This window comes from Lygodium microphyllum, chromosome 15 (genome assembly GCF_053477565.2).
Source record: "Lygodium microphyllum isolate KBCC chromosome 15, Lygodium_microphyllum_v1.1.10, whole genome shotgun sequence".
Lineage (NCBI taxonomy): Eukaryota > Viridiplantae > Streptophyta > Polypodiopsida > Schizaeales > Lygodiaceae > Lygodium > Lygodium microphyllum.
In genome coordinates this window covers 137810828-137827806 of record NC_141149.1, presented here as the reverse complement: position 1 = coordinate 137827806, position 16979 = coordinate 137810828, and the positions used below count along the sequence as shown (strand labels likewise).

The window sequence follows — 16979 nt, the reverse complement described above, 5'->3', positions numbered from 1 at the left end:
CTAGACAATGTATTTACCTTCTTTGAGGGGACAGAGTGGGCTCAGCAAAGTGGGCAGAGACTGGCTGTACTACTCTTGGATTTAGAGAAAGCTTATGATAGGGTGGATTGGGATTTCCCAAAGGGCACTATGGTGAGGTTGGGTTTCCCCTAGGTTTGGATTCGTGGGGTCTCCGCACTTTACAAATTGACCACCAGCAGGGTTCTCATAGGTGGAAGGCGAGGGGAGGAGTTTCGGCTAGAGAGATTGGTCTGATAGGGCTGTCCTTGGCCCCATACCTATTTCTACTCCTTGCAGAGGGGATGTCCCACTTCCTTAGGTCATGGGTGAGTGGATTATGCAGCCTGTGACTTCGAGTGAGAGAGAAGACTAAGTTGTTAGACTCACAGTATGCAGATGATACAACACTCTACATAGAGGACGATGAGTTGATGCTGGAGAGAGTGAGGCTGGCTCTTGAGGTGTTCTGTTCTGTAGCGAGAGCGAAATTCAATTGGAGAAAGTTGGTTGGTTTTCTCACATACCCGGACTCTAGCACGGAGTGGAGTGTCCACCTAGGATTTAGACGGGTGAGCAGAGGGCAGACCGTTTGGTACCTAGGGTTCGTGGTGGGACTCCACATCACTCCTGCCCAGCAGTTTCTTCCTATCCTTGATTCTATTTAGAGGAAGTTGATGTATTGGAGCACGGGTCGCCTCTCACTAGCCGCCCGAGCCCTGTTGGTTATTTAGGTCCTCCTACTGAGGGCCTGGTACATTGCCTCGTGTTGGTGCTTCTCCTCATCCTGCGTAGTGCAGCTTCGCCGCCTAGTGTGGAACTTCCTTTGGTCAGGGTCAGATGGCTTCAGGGATTCGAGGGCCAAGTTGGTGTAGGCGACTATCATACGACATCGGTCAGAGGCAGGGCTTGGGATCATAGACCCACAGTATCAGAGTATGGCTCTCTTGGGCAAGCTAGTTGTCCCCGGCCTCACACTCTTCACGTCAGCCTAGATCACCCTCCCCCCCCCTCCCCCCCTCCCTCCCCACCTGATCACTTTTTCGATGCAGCTTAGTACGGGTGTGGTAGGGCCTCCGTAAGGCCCTAATCTAGAGCTCCCCAGACTGCCAGGAGGAGATGCACTGTCAGTCGGTATGTGGAAACCCCAGGGAAAAGATCGGGAAGGGGCATAGATTGGCGAGTGCGCGCACATCTAGTGGGCTGGTTGAGAGGCCGACGCGGCTTGTACCATTAGGACATGGCGGGAGGTGTACAGGATGGCGGACGAGGAGGTGCTATAGCAAGTATCAGGCTGGCAGAGAGGAGTGGAGTTGAGGAGAAGGGAGATAGAGGTAGCAATACCTTTGGAGTGGCTTGCTCCCTTGATACGAGAGCTGATAGAGCCCGGGGACGTATGGGCCGCTAGGTTTTTCGCCAGCAGGCATCCCCCTACAGGTGGCAGGTACAGTATGGGTGGCGCCCCGCAGGGGACTTTCTTCACTGTTCAGGAGGGGGGGCGTCTGACCCTTGATAGAGGGCAGCAGGATGAGGGTTTAGCTGCCCTTTGGTGGAGGAGGATTTGGGTGGTGGGCCTTCAAGGGAAGTCATGGCAACTGGATCCTTATGTTTTTTGGAAGGAGCTCAGGAAGTGGCGCCTTTGGATCTAGGAGGACAGACCACTTGATGAGCTGGAATGGGATCCAGGAGAGTGGCTATGGCCGGCCATTGTGGTCGCCAAGAAGCTGCCGAGGTTCCTGGAGTACACTGCGAGGATTGGCAGACACGTACTAATACAGGAGGATATGGATTGGGCGCCGTCACATAGCATGCATTGGGCGGAGCACAACGCAAAGCCCCACTCTTGATTGCCCTGCGTGCGTCGGATCGTCTATGTGACATGTATGCATGCATGCAATCCATCATCCAGCCCGTAGAGAATCTATCTACTGTGGGCTGGCACCGAAAACTCCTCGTGCAAGGATGCTACTATGTAGTCCTTGCTCCCCTCCGGTATGTTCTTCCAATGATCTAGGACGTTGTACCGAAAAACTTGTTGGCACAACTCTCTCATGCGAGCCATCACCCTCCTTCCCTCATCATTCATGATTTGAAAGAAACAGAAGCACTGCCTCATTGAAAGGGTTGCATATGGAAGATCATTATTTTAGTAGTTTTATTCTGAAGTGCTGTGTGTATAGATGCAGTTGTAGAATATTTCATCAAAGCCACCAAAGTTGGGTAGATCCACCCCGTGCTCAGAAATTCAAGATTGCCCTTTCAAGAATATTATCTCCTTTGGAACAAATTACAGACTTGGTAGTCATTGTTTTCTTCTGTGGGAAGGTTCCTGCTGTGCAAGAGTAGGGCAATAGCTACAGAATGTATCGGGAGGCTTGTATGCACACAAGGTGAATTTTGTTGAATGTGGCTTTCTTGATGTATTGCTGTGTGATGTATTCATTCCTTTATTCGATGTGTGCTGAATTCTTATGGCAAACTAAGAGGCACAAGACAGGAGTCACACTATTGGCAATGGAGAAGGCTTGCTCTCCAACAATCACATGATAGGTTGAATGTTTTAAACACCTATCTTCATTTGTTCGTTTGTAAATTGGCCTTATCACAGAAGTTTGATGAGGAACAGCGGCCATGGAATAAAATTATGACTTCTCTGTGCACTGCTTCTTATAGAAATGCATTTGGGGATTGGATTATTATGGCAGAGGATTGGATTCTAGGGTGTCTTTAAGGCTCCCTTCTAGCATGTCCATTTGCAAGTACATTGATTGCCTCCTGAATTTCTTTTTTCTCACATTAAGTGGACTGCCAGATCTGATGCAACAAGCAATTCCATTCGTCAAGAGAGCTTGCACTGGAGTAAAGTACTTAGCCCTCCATTGGTACTTGTTGAACCATAAAGGCTACTTTTTGACTAGCAAGGGACTCTCTAGGGTGGCAGTTGTACTCACACACGAGGCAATGTTATGTCTTTTCCTGGAGTTCAATCATGGTTGCATTCCATTCATGTATGGAATGTTCCGTATGTTTGTTCCTTACGGTTTCGTTTAGGATCCATGTTCAGCCTGTGGACACCTTCCATTCAAGCTTCATCTACACTTATATTAAAGCTCATCTACACTTTAACCTACTCTCCCTGTCCCTGTCCCTGTCCTTGTGCTTGTCCCTGTCCCTCTCCCTCATCCACATTGCATTCAAGCTTCATCTACACTTTACCTACTCTCCCTCTCCCTCTTTCCCTCCATCTCCCAGGTTCATGCACACCTTTTCTTCCTCTCCTCTCCCTATCCCTATGCCTATCCCCCTTGCTCTTCATCTACCATGTACTTTGTTCTTTCATATTTTATGTGTGTGAGCTAATTTTATATACAATTTTATATGCATGTTTTAATGAACGTACGGAACAACATATTTTATTCTCAAAATTGTTGTGTGTTCCATACCGTACATATTTGCATAGTGAAGGTATCGTATGAAACCATCCTGTGCTTAATGTATGTATCATTTGGGTTATCATGATTGCCCTTTATAGGCTTTGATTTGTGATATGCTTTAATATTTTGTATTTGAATGTTGAAGGAAGGCTAAAAGATTGGAGCATTCCATGCAATGATAAAGATTATCCTGATCACAGAATGAATGCTAAGGAAATGTATTTGGTGCTACAACCTCTGCCTTGGGATTCAGAGTTTTCAAATGCACTTTGGGATTGTATAGATTTAGCTGTCAGAAATATGGAAGAGCAAATTACCTCTTCAAGAGTACCTTCTTTTCTGGAGATGTATGATTTGAGCTATTTCTTCAGGGTCATTGTTTACATCTCATAAGATTGCTCTGGCTTCCTGTCATTGATATGGAACTTTCCAAGAGTCCACTCTGCATCTTCTAGTCTTGTCCTTGCTTACGAGACCTTGTTGCTCAGAGAGAGACATGTCTGATTCTCTCAGGCTTCACTTCCCACAGTTTGTTTTGGCTTTTTGGTGTGTTTCCATCCAGTGATCAAGCTTGATGGGAATGTTGCACATAACCTAGCACTGTTGCTTCTAAGAGGGTGTAACAAAATTTTTGTTGCATGGCCTGAATGCACAGTACGATGGCCTTCTGTTTCTGAAAACTGTCCTTTAGGAAGAATGTGTGGGCACAGTTGCTGTAGAGGACAATGCTGTGAGATGGTTGAGGGATCTAGGTCGCCTATGGAAGGATTTCAAAATCAGCTATGGAGCTTTGAGAATGATGCTGTGTCGAAGTCGGTGCAGATTGTTTATCAGAGCTTCCACTGATATGGCTATTGCTGCCTTTCAGTTCACTTTACTTCGAGGTTATAGTATTGATGCTGTACTCTAGGAATGCTCAGGTATGAGTAGTCTGGAGAAGACTCCTCATGTCAGCCTGAGTCTGAGTTTATTATCTCTAAGAGTTATGGCACAAGGATTCAGAAATCGGGCAATAGATTGAGATAGGTGTGCCTAATACCTTGGTTACATACGTAGAGTGAAGCTATGGTGGAAATGAGGTTTGCGGATGCTAGAGTGGAGAAATCATTTTTCTGAAATTATCAGACTATGTAGTAGGATGCTGTGAGAGAGAACAAACCAGCGACTTCTACATATCGAAGAATACTCTTTTCATGACCCGCCAGACACCACCCAAGTATCATGATGAGCACATTGTAGCTCCTGTTGTGATGCTGTGTGTCCTGATGTGGGCTTGCTACCAAATAGCTATTCAATTTGACAAACCTTTTTTAACATGGAGGAAACACTTTGTTACCAAACAAATCAAAGGTCATTGTTTACAGCTTTGGCACTGGGTGTAGGCCAGGTTACTGTTGTGGTTGGTATAATCTTGACGTGGGCTTGCCATTAAAAAGCTGTTCCATTTGGCAAGTCTTTTGAACATGGAGGAACTTGAAACTCGACTACCAAAGACTTTGCTATGGGTGCTTCTTTGTGAAGTGACTTGTCAATCCTTGTGTTGCATGAAATGTCTGTTCATGTTGGATGTGGTGCCTGATGATGAACTGATCCAAAGCCTTGGCATTCTAGGGGAAATCACAAGATCTGGGTGGCTCCAATAAGAATTCAGATCATTTAATTTGCTAGAGTCATCAAGAAATCTTGGAAATGCTGTCATCTGGCAAATGTGAAATACCTTACTTAGATTCAGGTTCACTTATTCATTTGAACAGACTGGCGGCCACCTACTGGATGAGGGAGTGAGGAAGCCACCCTGCTTGACGCTGTTGCCCATAACTCTTATCTTGGCCCATCTGTGTTGTCTGCTTCTGTGCTGCCCATCTTTGCAGCCTGCTCAGCTGCCCTTATGGCTGTACTTGATGATTCTTGCGTCTGGCTCCTTATCCACATTTAATGTACATGGGATTGAGGAAGCCACCCTGCTTGACTGCTGTTGCCCATGACTCTCATCTTGGCCTGTCTGTATCGTCTGCTTGAGCAGAGCCACCTGCTATCTGCCTGCTTGTGTGTTGCCCATCTTGCGACCCTGCTGAGCTGCCCTTAGGGCTGTGGCTTGGGGATTCTTGTGTCTGGGTTCCTTGTCCACAGTTAAGAGTACATGGCATCACATGCACACATGTATCTGCCCTGTACGAGTTGGCGACAATTGACCCCTTCCTTGAGCTATTGTCATCTCCTGTGTTGTGCCATCATAATTGTTGTTTAACCCTCTCCCACCTCATTGCCATTGCTTGAACAGTCTCCCCTGTGATCATCCTATTCTGCCCTGTTCACGCTTCTCCCCTTCAGCTCCTCTTCCTCTCCACTTTGGTCTTTTGACGTATGACCTCCCTCGACTCTGGGACCTGGTGTGGTCTCCACTGCACTATCCAACACTATTGCAGCCCCATTTCATTAGCCACTACTATGCTGCCATGTAATCACCCTTTCCAAATGCTGCTTGCAATTGTTGGCCTCCAACGAGGGTAGGACACATTCTTCATTGCCCTCTCCTCTCACAACATATTCTCTTCCTCCAACAGTTAATATATTGTGTGTGGGTCCCAGGAAGCTGATTGTTAGATTCGAGCTCCAGCAGGGTCTTTCCTGGACAGCTTCACATCTAGATTCTTCAAGAGCTGCAGAGCATCTTTCTAGTTTTAGAGTACTGCATGGAGGGCATGGTGGTGTTCGCATCTCACTTAAGAGCTTTTTATTTTCTTTCATTGGTTATAAAGTATTGCTCCAGGGCTGTGGTTGTAATTTCATGCATTTGTGAGACAGTGGGGTTTCTTGTGTTCGGATCCTTAATGTCCATGACGTGGAAAAGGTTTGACTGACAGCAGCTTTGTGGTCCTCTTCTGGATTAAGCCTTCTGAATATGGTATTTATAGTGTTGGAGGAGACTTAAACAATTTAAAGACTGTGGAGGACTATTACAGGAGGGGATCATGAATTTCGATAGATTGTAGAGCTAGAACATGAGCAATGGAGGTGCTCAAGGTCAGTCTGGATCTGAAACTTGAAATCTCATAGATTCACCAGGAACTCCAATGGAAGATGATGTTGTTGTCTCTCATACTGTACAGTATGGCAGCTTAAGCTATGTTTCAAGCCTACAAAATGATGTGAGCAAAGTATCTTCTATTTCTTCTAGGTTGGCCATGTTAGGAGGTGGCTACATGCTACAAGAGAGTTCATTCTTATCTCTAGGATACAGCTTATCAGCTTCAAACCAAAAAACTGATCCTATACCAGATTGTAGCTTTTGACCGGTCCATAGAGGGAATTGACTTTCTGACCATTTCTTTTGCTATAGTTTTTAGCCCCATGCTTGTGGTATTGGAAAGGAATTTTATGCGTCTGGTAGATGTCCTTTGGAAATTGGGCTTGATATCAAATGAAGCAGACTTACCTTATTTTGACAGAGGATAAGAGACTGTTGATAAGCTCAGTGGTAAGGCTCTTCGTCTGGCTTGGTGTAATTTTGACAGTAAAGGTCAAAGTATCTTCCAACGGACTTTCCAGAAAAAGTAGGAAAAGACAAATCAACCACTCTAACAAGGGAATTCGAGGGAAATTGTTAGGTTTAGAACTAACTACAACAGTTATCTAAGTGAAAGCAGGCACTCAAAGGCCATATGAACGTATTATATAAGGACTGGATACAAACTTAGCAAAATCTTTACACATGGAAAGTCAGTTCAACAATGACTGCCTAGCATTGAATGAGGAGAAGAAGACTTATTGTATGTGTGGTGAACTAAATCTGTTCTTTGTTCAGGGGATATTGGCTGAAGAGACCTCTACTGTTCCTCATCGACGAGCTGCTGCTGAAGGGCTTGGGATTCTTGCCCGCTTGGGAAATGACGTTTTTGCTGCACGTCTGGTAAAATAGGTTACATGTTCTCTGTGTGTTAGGGAGGATTACACTTGCTCTTTTTGTTCAATTGTGTTTTAAATGTTTTATGCTTTTTGTAGATGCGGTCTCTTCTTACAGAAGCTGCCAGCGCTTCTGATATCTACCTACGAGGATGGATTGCTTTTGCATGTGGATGTATACACAGAAGGTGCAAAAATGCGAATTTGCTGATATTTCCTCCTTTCTTGTTTTAATGAAGTAATGCACACAGCTTTTTCTCCTTCAAAAGATCTTTTGTGTGCTGTCAACTTGTTTAAGGGAACAATATTGAACTTAAGTCTCTTTGGTTGTACAGTAAAGGAGGAATGGCACTGTCGGTCTTAGTTCCTGCTACAGTGCAGACTATATGTACAGTAGCCAAAGACCCTAAAGATTCACTGCACATCTGGTCTTTGCATGGACTGTGGCTTACCATAGAAGCAGCTGGACTTGCCTATGTTCCATTTGTCCAGGCAAACTCATTCACATGTTCATTCCTCTAGAAGTTAATGATATTATTTTAATTGTTGCAAATGTGATGTTTGCAATGTGTTTTACAAAGTTCACATGTTTTTTGAAAGCCGAGAAAGTAAAGCATTTGAGATGGCATATGACTGCAATATACTGTATACTCTCTTTTTGTATGCAACCACTTCTAGCATGCTGGTAGGAAGTGGAACTGTACAGTCAAGTTAAATAGTGGGTAATGAAACACAGTCTCTGAGGTAGTTGGAAGTCTACCCACAAGATCCAATCATAACTTAATAATGTGTACAAGTGTTAAAATAACTCAGTAATACTAGAAACACATAAGCGTAATGAATTGAAGCTTAGGTATTAAAAACTTTGCCTCAATTAGTCGTTAATTTCTATGTTGATTGAAATGGAAGTATAAGCAAATATTGAGGACGATCAAGGATAGAAAATTGGGCTCCTAGAATTGATTTGTGTATTCAAGTCTACATAATGAATATTAAGGTCAATATAATTAGATGCACAAGCTTTGATGTTGATGAATATGTTGTTGAAGAAGGATCAGATTTGTTGGTAAAGACCTGAGTTGTTGACAAGAAAACTTACGGCTTCTCTTCAGGAAATTGATCATCATTAAAATTTGAGACAGAAAACAAGGTACTTTCTTTAGGGCCTTACACAGCTCTGCTAGACCCGTAGCAAGATGTAAAGAAAGGATGATTTGGGTGGTGTGGTGGGTGCTGTAGTGAAGATCCATGTCAAAAACGGTCTCAACTCCCTGCCTAGACTAGTTCTGCACTCTTGAAAGCCCTCTTGGAGCAGCAAATTCTGTTTCTGCCTGCTTGGACTGAGCCCTCAGGTCAGTAGCTTGCCCAACTACTCTTGATTCTGGTACTTAGGATCAGCAATACCCAGGACCCTCTTTGATCATGGTCTCCCAAGCCACCTTAGGATGGGAATCAATGGACCTGTCAGAGCTGGACGCTAGGAAGTTCTGAACGAGGCGGTGTGGCTGAGCAACACATGATGAAGAGAAACACCAACAGGAGGCAATGTACCAGCAGGCTGTCCTCAAAAGAACCTGGTTGACCAGTAGGGTATTGCTTGCAAGGGAAAGGCTGGACTGTGCTATAGTAGGTCAGCTCTTGCTGGATGTAGTCGAGGGGATCTGTTACATATTTGGAGCACTGCTATAATTCACACCTAGTCAAGAACTATGAATTTCCTTGCCAATGCCAAATTATTATGACTTTCTTTACCCCCATTCTTGTTTGCAAGCACTCCACTTGCACTTGTTAGTTATCTTTCTTCTCAATCCTTTTCTTCACTTCTGCCAGTTGCTTGTTTCAATCCGTTTGCTGCATGCTGCTCTTCCTTGCTATTAGCTCTCCCCTTTTCTCCAGTATGCTAGCTCTGTTTCCCTCTATATATGAGTACTATCCAGGTGAAGCGGAAGTGCTGCTTTCAGCAGAATGAAAGGTCCCCACTTTCTGAATGACAAATTTTAGATAGGGAGACCAATGTGAGAATTTGTTTGGTATCAGCCAAAGTGTGCTATTTCCTTGCACATGAGGGCCTGCACGCCAGGTCCTGAGACTTGTACATGCCAGTGAAAGATGATGCTTACGTGGGATTTAGTTATGGTTTTGTACTAGACGTGAGGGCCCCAGTTGATCCACCGGCCACCTAGTGATTGAACAGCTATTTGTACTCTGGCCTTGCTGCTTCACTGCAGCATGGCCATTCCCTCCCTGTGTGTCAGTTTGCTTGCATGTCTGTATTCTGCCTTCCCAGCTGCCTGTTTACATACAATACTGCACAGCACATGGGAGGCAGTGTGATGTTGTAGTTGATAGTGCTGGCATGTTATAAGAAGAGGAAGATTGGACGTGTTGGTTATTGACACTAATTATTCCATGAGTACGTGACTCGCCAATGGGAATACTCTAACAAGGCCAATGGGATATGTGGAGTGCTTAAAGAGTTCTGAATATGTTTTCTTCAGGAGCAATCGTTTTCCATGGATATTCTAAACCTCATAGATGACTCCTAGTGGAAAGATTGTATTCTAGATGCATGGCCCAACAAAGTCACCCCTATAGGCCATTTGATTTTCCTTCGCTTGGGTTTTCCCCTCCACACACCTTTTTTTTTTGTGGGGGGGGGGGGGGGGGGATAGCCACACTATAGTCTAAGATGCCATCAGATCTTTTTTCTTTGAAACAAAGAGAACACGATGGCTTTCAATTGTAAAGACTTCTTGATGCTTTGTCATTCTTTCTAAATGCCCCGCAAAACTTTTGGTTGGCCTTTATGAGAGTGGATATTGTCTAGCCATATGGTGGGAACTATATACGTGGGAGGTGTCTATTGCCTCTCAATTGTTTTGTTGCAAGTACATTTCAAATTATGTGAAGGTACAACATTGTTGATGATTTGCCAACCCCTCTCAGAAGACCATTTGTTATCAATTGAGATGAGCTAAAGCAAAAGTTGATGTGCAATGCCTCTTAACTTTTTCTAATGGCCAGATCTTGAACAAGTTTAAGGAAGACTACTTTGTGGTAGCAATGTGTCTGCAATCAAGCCTATGTGCTATTTACCTGATGGCGGCTCACCTTTGTGGGCCTTAACCTCTTCCAACTGAAACTCCAAAGGAAACCAAAATGCTTTGCAACTGACATAGTATTATGGATCATTTTTCTTTTTCCTTATAGAAAAGAAAAAATTTATGAATGATATCTTGGAGAAAATTCAATTGCCTCCTCTCACAGTGTGTGACTACATAGTGTGTGACTACACTATGAACTCTGCTTTATCCAAGTTCTTAAAGTTGTTCAAGATGTGGCCAATTAAAAAAGGTTAGAGGCATTGCACATCAACTTTTTCTTTGGCTCAAGCTACTCTGTAACAAATGGTTCTTTGAGAGGGGTTGGAAAATCATCAACAATGTTGTACCTTCACATAATTTGAAGTGTACTTGCAGCCATACAATTATGAGGCAATAGACCCCTCCTGCATATATAGTTCCCACCATATTGCTAGACAATATCCACTCTTATAGAGGCCAATCATTTAGAAAGAATAACAAAGCATCAAAAAGTCTCTTTGAAGCTGCGGGTCCTCTGCCGTGAAAGTGAAAATCGAGATGACCCCAAGAAGGATGTTCCCTCTAGAGAAGAGACTTACCCAAGACTAAGAAGTGTTTGTATTTGTACTCCACTTGGAAGGGACCCTGTCTAAAATCACAGTCTCTAACATAACTCTGGCACCTTAGAGACCCTATAGTCTTTGCCTTTTGATCTCCTTTTGTAGCTTCTAGAAAGCAAACTCGTCTCCCATTAAGAAAGCAACATGCGTGGAGGACCTCCCCAAGGAAAGAGACTCCTCTCCAAGTGTATGGCTAAACTTTGATCTTAGGTAGTGTGAAGAGAAGAGGTTGTTGCCTCTTCTCTTCAACTATGGTCGGTGGCTATTGATGAAGGTTAGATGAAACAAATCTTTGATGGTGGCTGCAAATTGGACCTCAAAACTCCTCCCTAGGTCTCTAGTCCCAATGATGTGAAAAATCTAGTGAATGCTAGGTTGTCATGGTTCTCTAGGTGTAGTTGTAGTAGATTGTAGCCTCCATAGCAAAAGTTTTTTCCAAGGCTCCTCATCTTGAAAGGGCTCCTAACAGTGAGCTTAACCAGTAAGGTAGTTGTTTGGTTATCTAGTCCCCAACCCTTGTCAAGATCTAGGCAACATCCCAAGCCATGGTTACTATGACCAAGCTTCGGTCTCCTCTTGACCAAATAAAAATCTCGATGAGGTGTTTTTCCTAGCCAATGTATGACCTTGAAAGTTGCGAATAGGAAGTGATAGACTGCATGGTTGCGGGAAGAACGTGGTTAATGACTAGCATTGTGCTTGCTAGTGAGAGCCTTGTGGAGCTCAAACAAAGAAGTTTGTATGATGCTCAAGAGAAGAGGTTATAACTAGTGCTCTTAAGGTATGTCAACCTCCATATGACATCCAACATATCTCATGGTGGTCCTGGGAGGAACCTAGATGAAGTTCTCATGAGGTTGCCGGTCTAGTTTTCTAGTGTCACATATCCATAAGCCAATGACTTGTGGCAATTAATCAAACCACCACATGCTTTGTTGAAGAGCTCCATTGCAGCCACAAAAGCCATAATGTTAATGTCATCTTTGTTTAAATCAAGTATGTGTCATCTACAAACGCCACGTGAAAGAACTCATGGCTTTTGCTACAAATAGAAACACGAAGTGGGCTATTGGACATCCTTGTCATTGATACCTGAATAGTGAATCTCCCTTCTTGCGGCACAAGGATCTGCCTATGTGCTAAAGAATAATGTGTTACAACTCCTTTGGCCCATGGTGCAGGAGGGTGGGTGTCAAGGGAGGTGTAGCTTTCATGAACTTTGCAACATGGGTGATGATGCAGGTCAACTCATCAAATGCTTCTCCAAACGTCCAAGATGACCCATTATAGCACTATTTTTAACACATTTTTGTTAAAGGAAAATCAATTCTTTTAAGAGTACTATTAATCTTATCCATTTGAAACTTAACTCTAAACATGGTTAAGTAGTAGAGAAGAGGAGTATGAAGTGTGATAGAAATTGTAATAATGTCAAAACCTTCTAGGTACTACTAGAGTTTAGTTGGTTGGCGGTTCAGTTAAGCCCATGGTTACTATGATTTGTCCTATTCATGTAGCATATGGCTAGGGTCAATAAAACCATGTATCCTGTAAAAGAGAGAAGATTCAACTTATGAAGGATTAGTTGCGAAGGAAAAGAAAACTAGTGAAAGAGTAGATGATTTTGAGTCATTTGAAAGCTGAGCGTGCCCAAAAGCTAGTTCATTTGTTGAAATGGCAATGAAGGTGAAAGTAAAGAAAATATCCAAAAGTGTCGCTGATCCGAGTTTTGCAATATTATGAGTAACGATTGAAGTTGAGAAGGCCACGAATGCGACTTTAGGTATGGAAAATGTATAACTCATCGCTTATTGAAGAAACTTTAGGATCCCCATTTTGTTTTTCTATTGGATTTTGTAAAATAATTTCCCCCCTTTTGTGCCTCTCATGTCTATGGTGGAGCATGAGGTTTCCAAACAACATGTCTTTCAGTCAAGGAGACCTAAACTCCCTTAGGCCTTAGGGGAGGCATCTTGAGGATTTCATATTGGTTGGAAGGATGTAATTCCATACAGGGAGGATGCAATCTATAGAAAAGATGGAAGAGCTCCTCTCTTGCAAATCAATTTGGTGGATATTGGTGTTGTTGCTATGGAACTATACAGAGGTTATGGTAGGGTAGTTAGGTACGATCTGTCCAATCCATCCAGTCCGTGGACTTAGTATGGTACCAAATATATACAAAAAAATGTTGGATAAAATTCGATATTTTGTGTGGTCATTGAAAAGTATATAGAAAATTAAGAGATAGTCTAGTAAATATTACTTATTTAACATGAGAGTCTTAGTTTTAACTTTTAAAAATCATAAATGCATATGAGAGTCAGGTCTCAAGTTTCAATAATACTTGACGAACATAACATGTGGTTGAGACAAAATGCATGCTCGAATTTCATTCATAAGATTGATCTATGTACAATAGGTCAAAAAAGAGTTTTGGGCAAGTCACAAGCATCATATGCAAGACTGTAGTACAAAAAAGTAAGAGATACAAATGTCAAGATTTGAAAATCGTCTAGAAAGTAGAGGCTGCCAAGGCTACTACTGAGATGAATCCTCAAACTTGTCACTTAAATGAGATTCATGGTCATCACTAGGTGAGTTTGATGTGTATAGAACAAAATTCCTATTAGTAAGAAGATTGCCATGCTCATCATACTTTGGCTCTTGAACAAGAGCATTGTTTGAAACACGAGTAATCGGAATTGAAGAGCTTTTAGAACCATGGCTCACATAGGTTTTGACTGCCACCAATGGCAATGCCTCGAGGTGTGGCCCACCTTTCCTTATGAGTATGTGATGATGAAAACATGCCCAGTATCTTTTTTTTTTCGTAAAAGGTAATTGTATTAATTACGGAAAAAGGTACAAGATTACATGATTACAAGAGACACGAGGGCCCTAGCCCAACGTGTGGGAAATCCCCCGTACTAATGCACTAAAAAGGTTACACCAATCATGGCAACGACCCAGAGGCAATTGCCATATGCCAGGGATGCAAATCCTCCCGAGGGAGCAAGTCGGAGTGCCGGATGAGATCTAGCTGCCAATGCAAGAGTCCTTTAAGCCTGGCAATATGTCTCGGTACATTAGAGGCCGAATCAAAGAGAAAAGCATTGCGCGTGGTCCAAATGTGCCAGTATCCCCAGTATCTGAAAAAGTGAAATAAGATCTTCATATATAACTGTGGCGGTGTGGGGTACTTTGGGCGCACAAAAACCCAATCGAAAGGAGTTAGTGAGGACCCCACCACTGCGCGCCAGATTTGTGACAAGAGTGACCAGATATTCTTGGCGAGCGGGCAAGAAAGAAAACGATGTCGGGCCGATTCCGCAGTAGTGGTACAGAAGAAACAATTGCCATTCGAGATTCGACGCTTGGAAAGGGCCGAGGCAAGAGGAAGACCACCAATCATTACCCGCCAAAGAAAGACCTTGCATTTGAAAGGTGCCTTATTCAGCCAGCCCTCCATCAGCGTTGCCTGCCACCATGACAGCGATTTCCGCAGTCCCCAAATAGTATTAGCTTTCACACCCAACCATTGCTCTTTGTGTCTCAGAAAATATTTTACATCTATAGCCCTCACTAGTAGTTGGACTTGGAAAAGGCCACTCAAATCTTGAAAAATCAGGCAAAGGAAGGGGAAAATTTGATCTCCACTGGCCACGATGCATGGGGTCCAGTCATACATTGGAGTGAAAGCACTCTCTGAGGGGTCACATGAAAGGAAGCCCTTGAACCTATCAGCCAACATAAAATATACCTTGACAAAGCATCAATCAACTGTGAAGTATCAAGAGAAGAAGCTGTAAGTATGAAATTATCATTAGAATTAGTATCTGCACAACGTTAATGTCTTCAATATTAACACTTGACTTGTTAGGGACAATGCTGCCTGACAATGGAGCCACGGGAAACCACCTGGCCCTGCCAGCCTAATGACTGTAAATCAGGCTCCGTGCAACTGAGAATGGCTGACTTAAAGGCATTGATGCGAAGACCAGAGGCCTGACAAAAGAGCGTCCAAACATCTAATGCCTTTCGAATGTTGTCCCTGTCCGCCCGCAAAATCATAAAGGTGTCATCAGCCAAAGATTGGCTAATGAAGTGCTGCCCCAAAGGAAGAGACAATCCTGCCAGCTGAGCAGAAGCCGCCATTGAGGATAACATTGAAAGGACCGGGTGAGTCGCCAGGGCAAAGAAGAGAGGACTCAAAGGGCAGCCCTGTCTGACCGAGCGTGCAAGGACAAATGGCTCTGTAACCCCACCATTGAGCATAACTCTTGAAGAAGCCGCAGCACTAATGGTGTAGATCAATCGGGACATCCGGGTACCAAAGCCCATAGCAGACATGAGATCTGCAATGAAAGACCAGTCCACATAGTCAAACGCCTTTTCCAAGTCCAATTGAATCAATACCACTTCCTGACTGGAGTGCCGCGCATAGTCAATAGCCATTTGCACATTTAAGATATTATGCAGAATGTTGCGGCTCTTAATGAAACCATATTGGAGAGGATGCACAATAGCTGGAAGGTGCTTGTGAAGCTGATTCGCCAGCACTTTGGAGAAGATTTTATACATCGAGCCCATCAAAGAAATTGGTCTCCAGTGTTGCAGCTTTGACGGCGAAGGGACCTTTGAAATCAGTTTGATAAGGCCTTCTTTCCATGAGTAAGGCATGACCCCTGTTTCCCAAACCTGCTGGAACATGACCGCCAATGGCCTGACCAATTGCGTGGCCGAGTTCTCAGAGAATTCATTAGTGAGACCATCCCAACCAGGACTTTTATCCTTAGGCAGGTGCAACAAAACATCCATAACCTCCTCCTCGCAAATATCCGCCTCCAAAGTGGCTTGCATATCAAGTGGAACCTGTTGGCGGACCAGATGATAGAAGACCGAGCGGGCATGCGTAACCTGGCTAGAAGGCGAGGGAGAAGAACCAAGAAGTTCCATAAAATAATTTTTGCACATATTGACAATGGTCTGCGGATCAGAGACCATGCGACCTTCCGAATCCTGGAGTCTAGTCATATTTTCGCGAGCCGGAGAAGCATGCAAGTCGCGAAAGAACTTATGAGACTGGCAGGCACTATCTTGCAATGTGTCAGTCAAGTTATGCAGCTTGGCCTGCTGATAAGATTTCAACTGAAACACTTGAATAAGATGGGCCAAACGCCTCTCCAGTGACAGCAGAAAATCATCATCTGGGGAATCCACGAGCAAGGAACGGACCAACGCCAGTAAGTCCTCTGCTGCATGTCGACGTCGCCGACAAACAGAGGCATGATGAATCCCATACTGCCGAGCAACCCGCTGCACATTAGAGAGCAGTCGTGCAAATGAAGCCAAGCCCTCAGAGGCGAAGTCCAATAAGAACCTCTCAATCAATTGCTGCATATAGCCCTGAAAAATTGGATGCTTCAAATAAGAGGAGTTGAAACGTAAAGGGAGCCTATCCAGCAACTGCATAAAAGGTGCAATAGATTGTGCCCGCATCTCAAGCTGAAGGGGGAAATGATCCGACAATGCATATTGCTGCAAGACCTTCATTTCCAGCATCTCGGGAAGAAAATCATCCCCCTGCATGATATACATTCGGTCCAACCGCGACTAAGTAGTTGCATATTGTGCGGAATGAAAAGTAAACCCTGAAAAAGAAGGGTGAAGCCACGACCAAAGATCTTGCTTAAGTACGCGCAAAGCAAAGGAATTCCACACCCGGCTTTCCGGCGTATCCATTACCGAATGCCCTGAAGTGGACTGAGAAGAGTCAACACACATATTGAAATCTCCCATAAAAAACCCCCTTCGGCCAAGTGACATGGAGCCCTGCAAAGTCGACCAAAGATCCCGTCGGGATGCGTGATCATTCGGAGCACAGAGGCCCAGCAACCATAAAATCTCTTGTTCAAATAAGACTTAGATTACCAGAAAGC

The 16979-nt window shown here is 43.9% G+C and overlaps 1 protein-coding gene across 2 annotated transcripts in view; it reads left to right on the top strand.

Moving 5' to 3' along the window:
• Positions 1-16979, top strand: part of SWEETIE (HEAT repeat-containing protein) — a 255929-nt gene that overhangs the window by 122931 nt on the left and 116019 nt on the right. For both annotated transcript variants that reach the window (XM_087694844.1, XM_087694845.1), the window contains exons 23-25: positions 7237-7341; positions 7434-7522; positions 7670-7826. In XM_087694844.1, coding sequence (XP_087550970.1) covers positions 7237-7341; positions 7434-7522; positions 7670-7826 — 351 coding nt within the window. The remainder of the gene's footprint in view (positions 1-7236; positions 7342-7433; positions 7523-7669; positions 7827-16979) is intronic.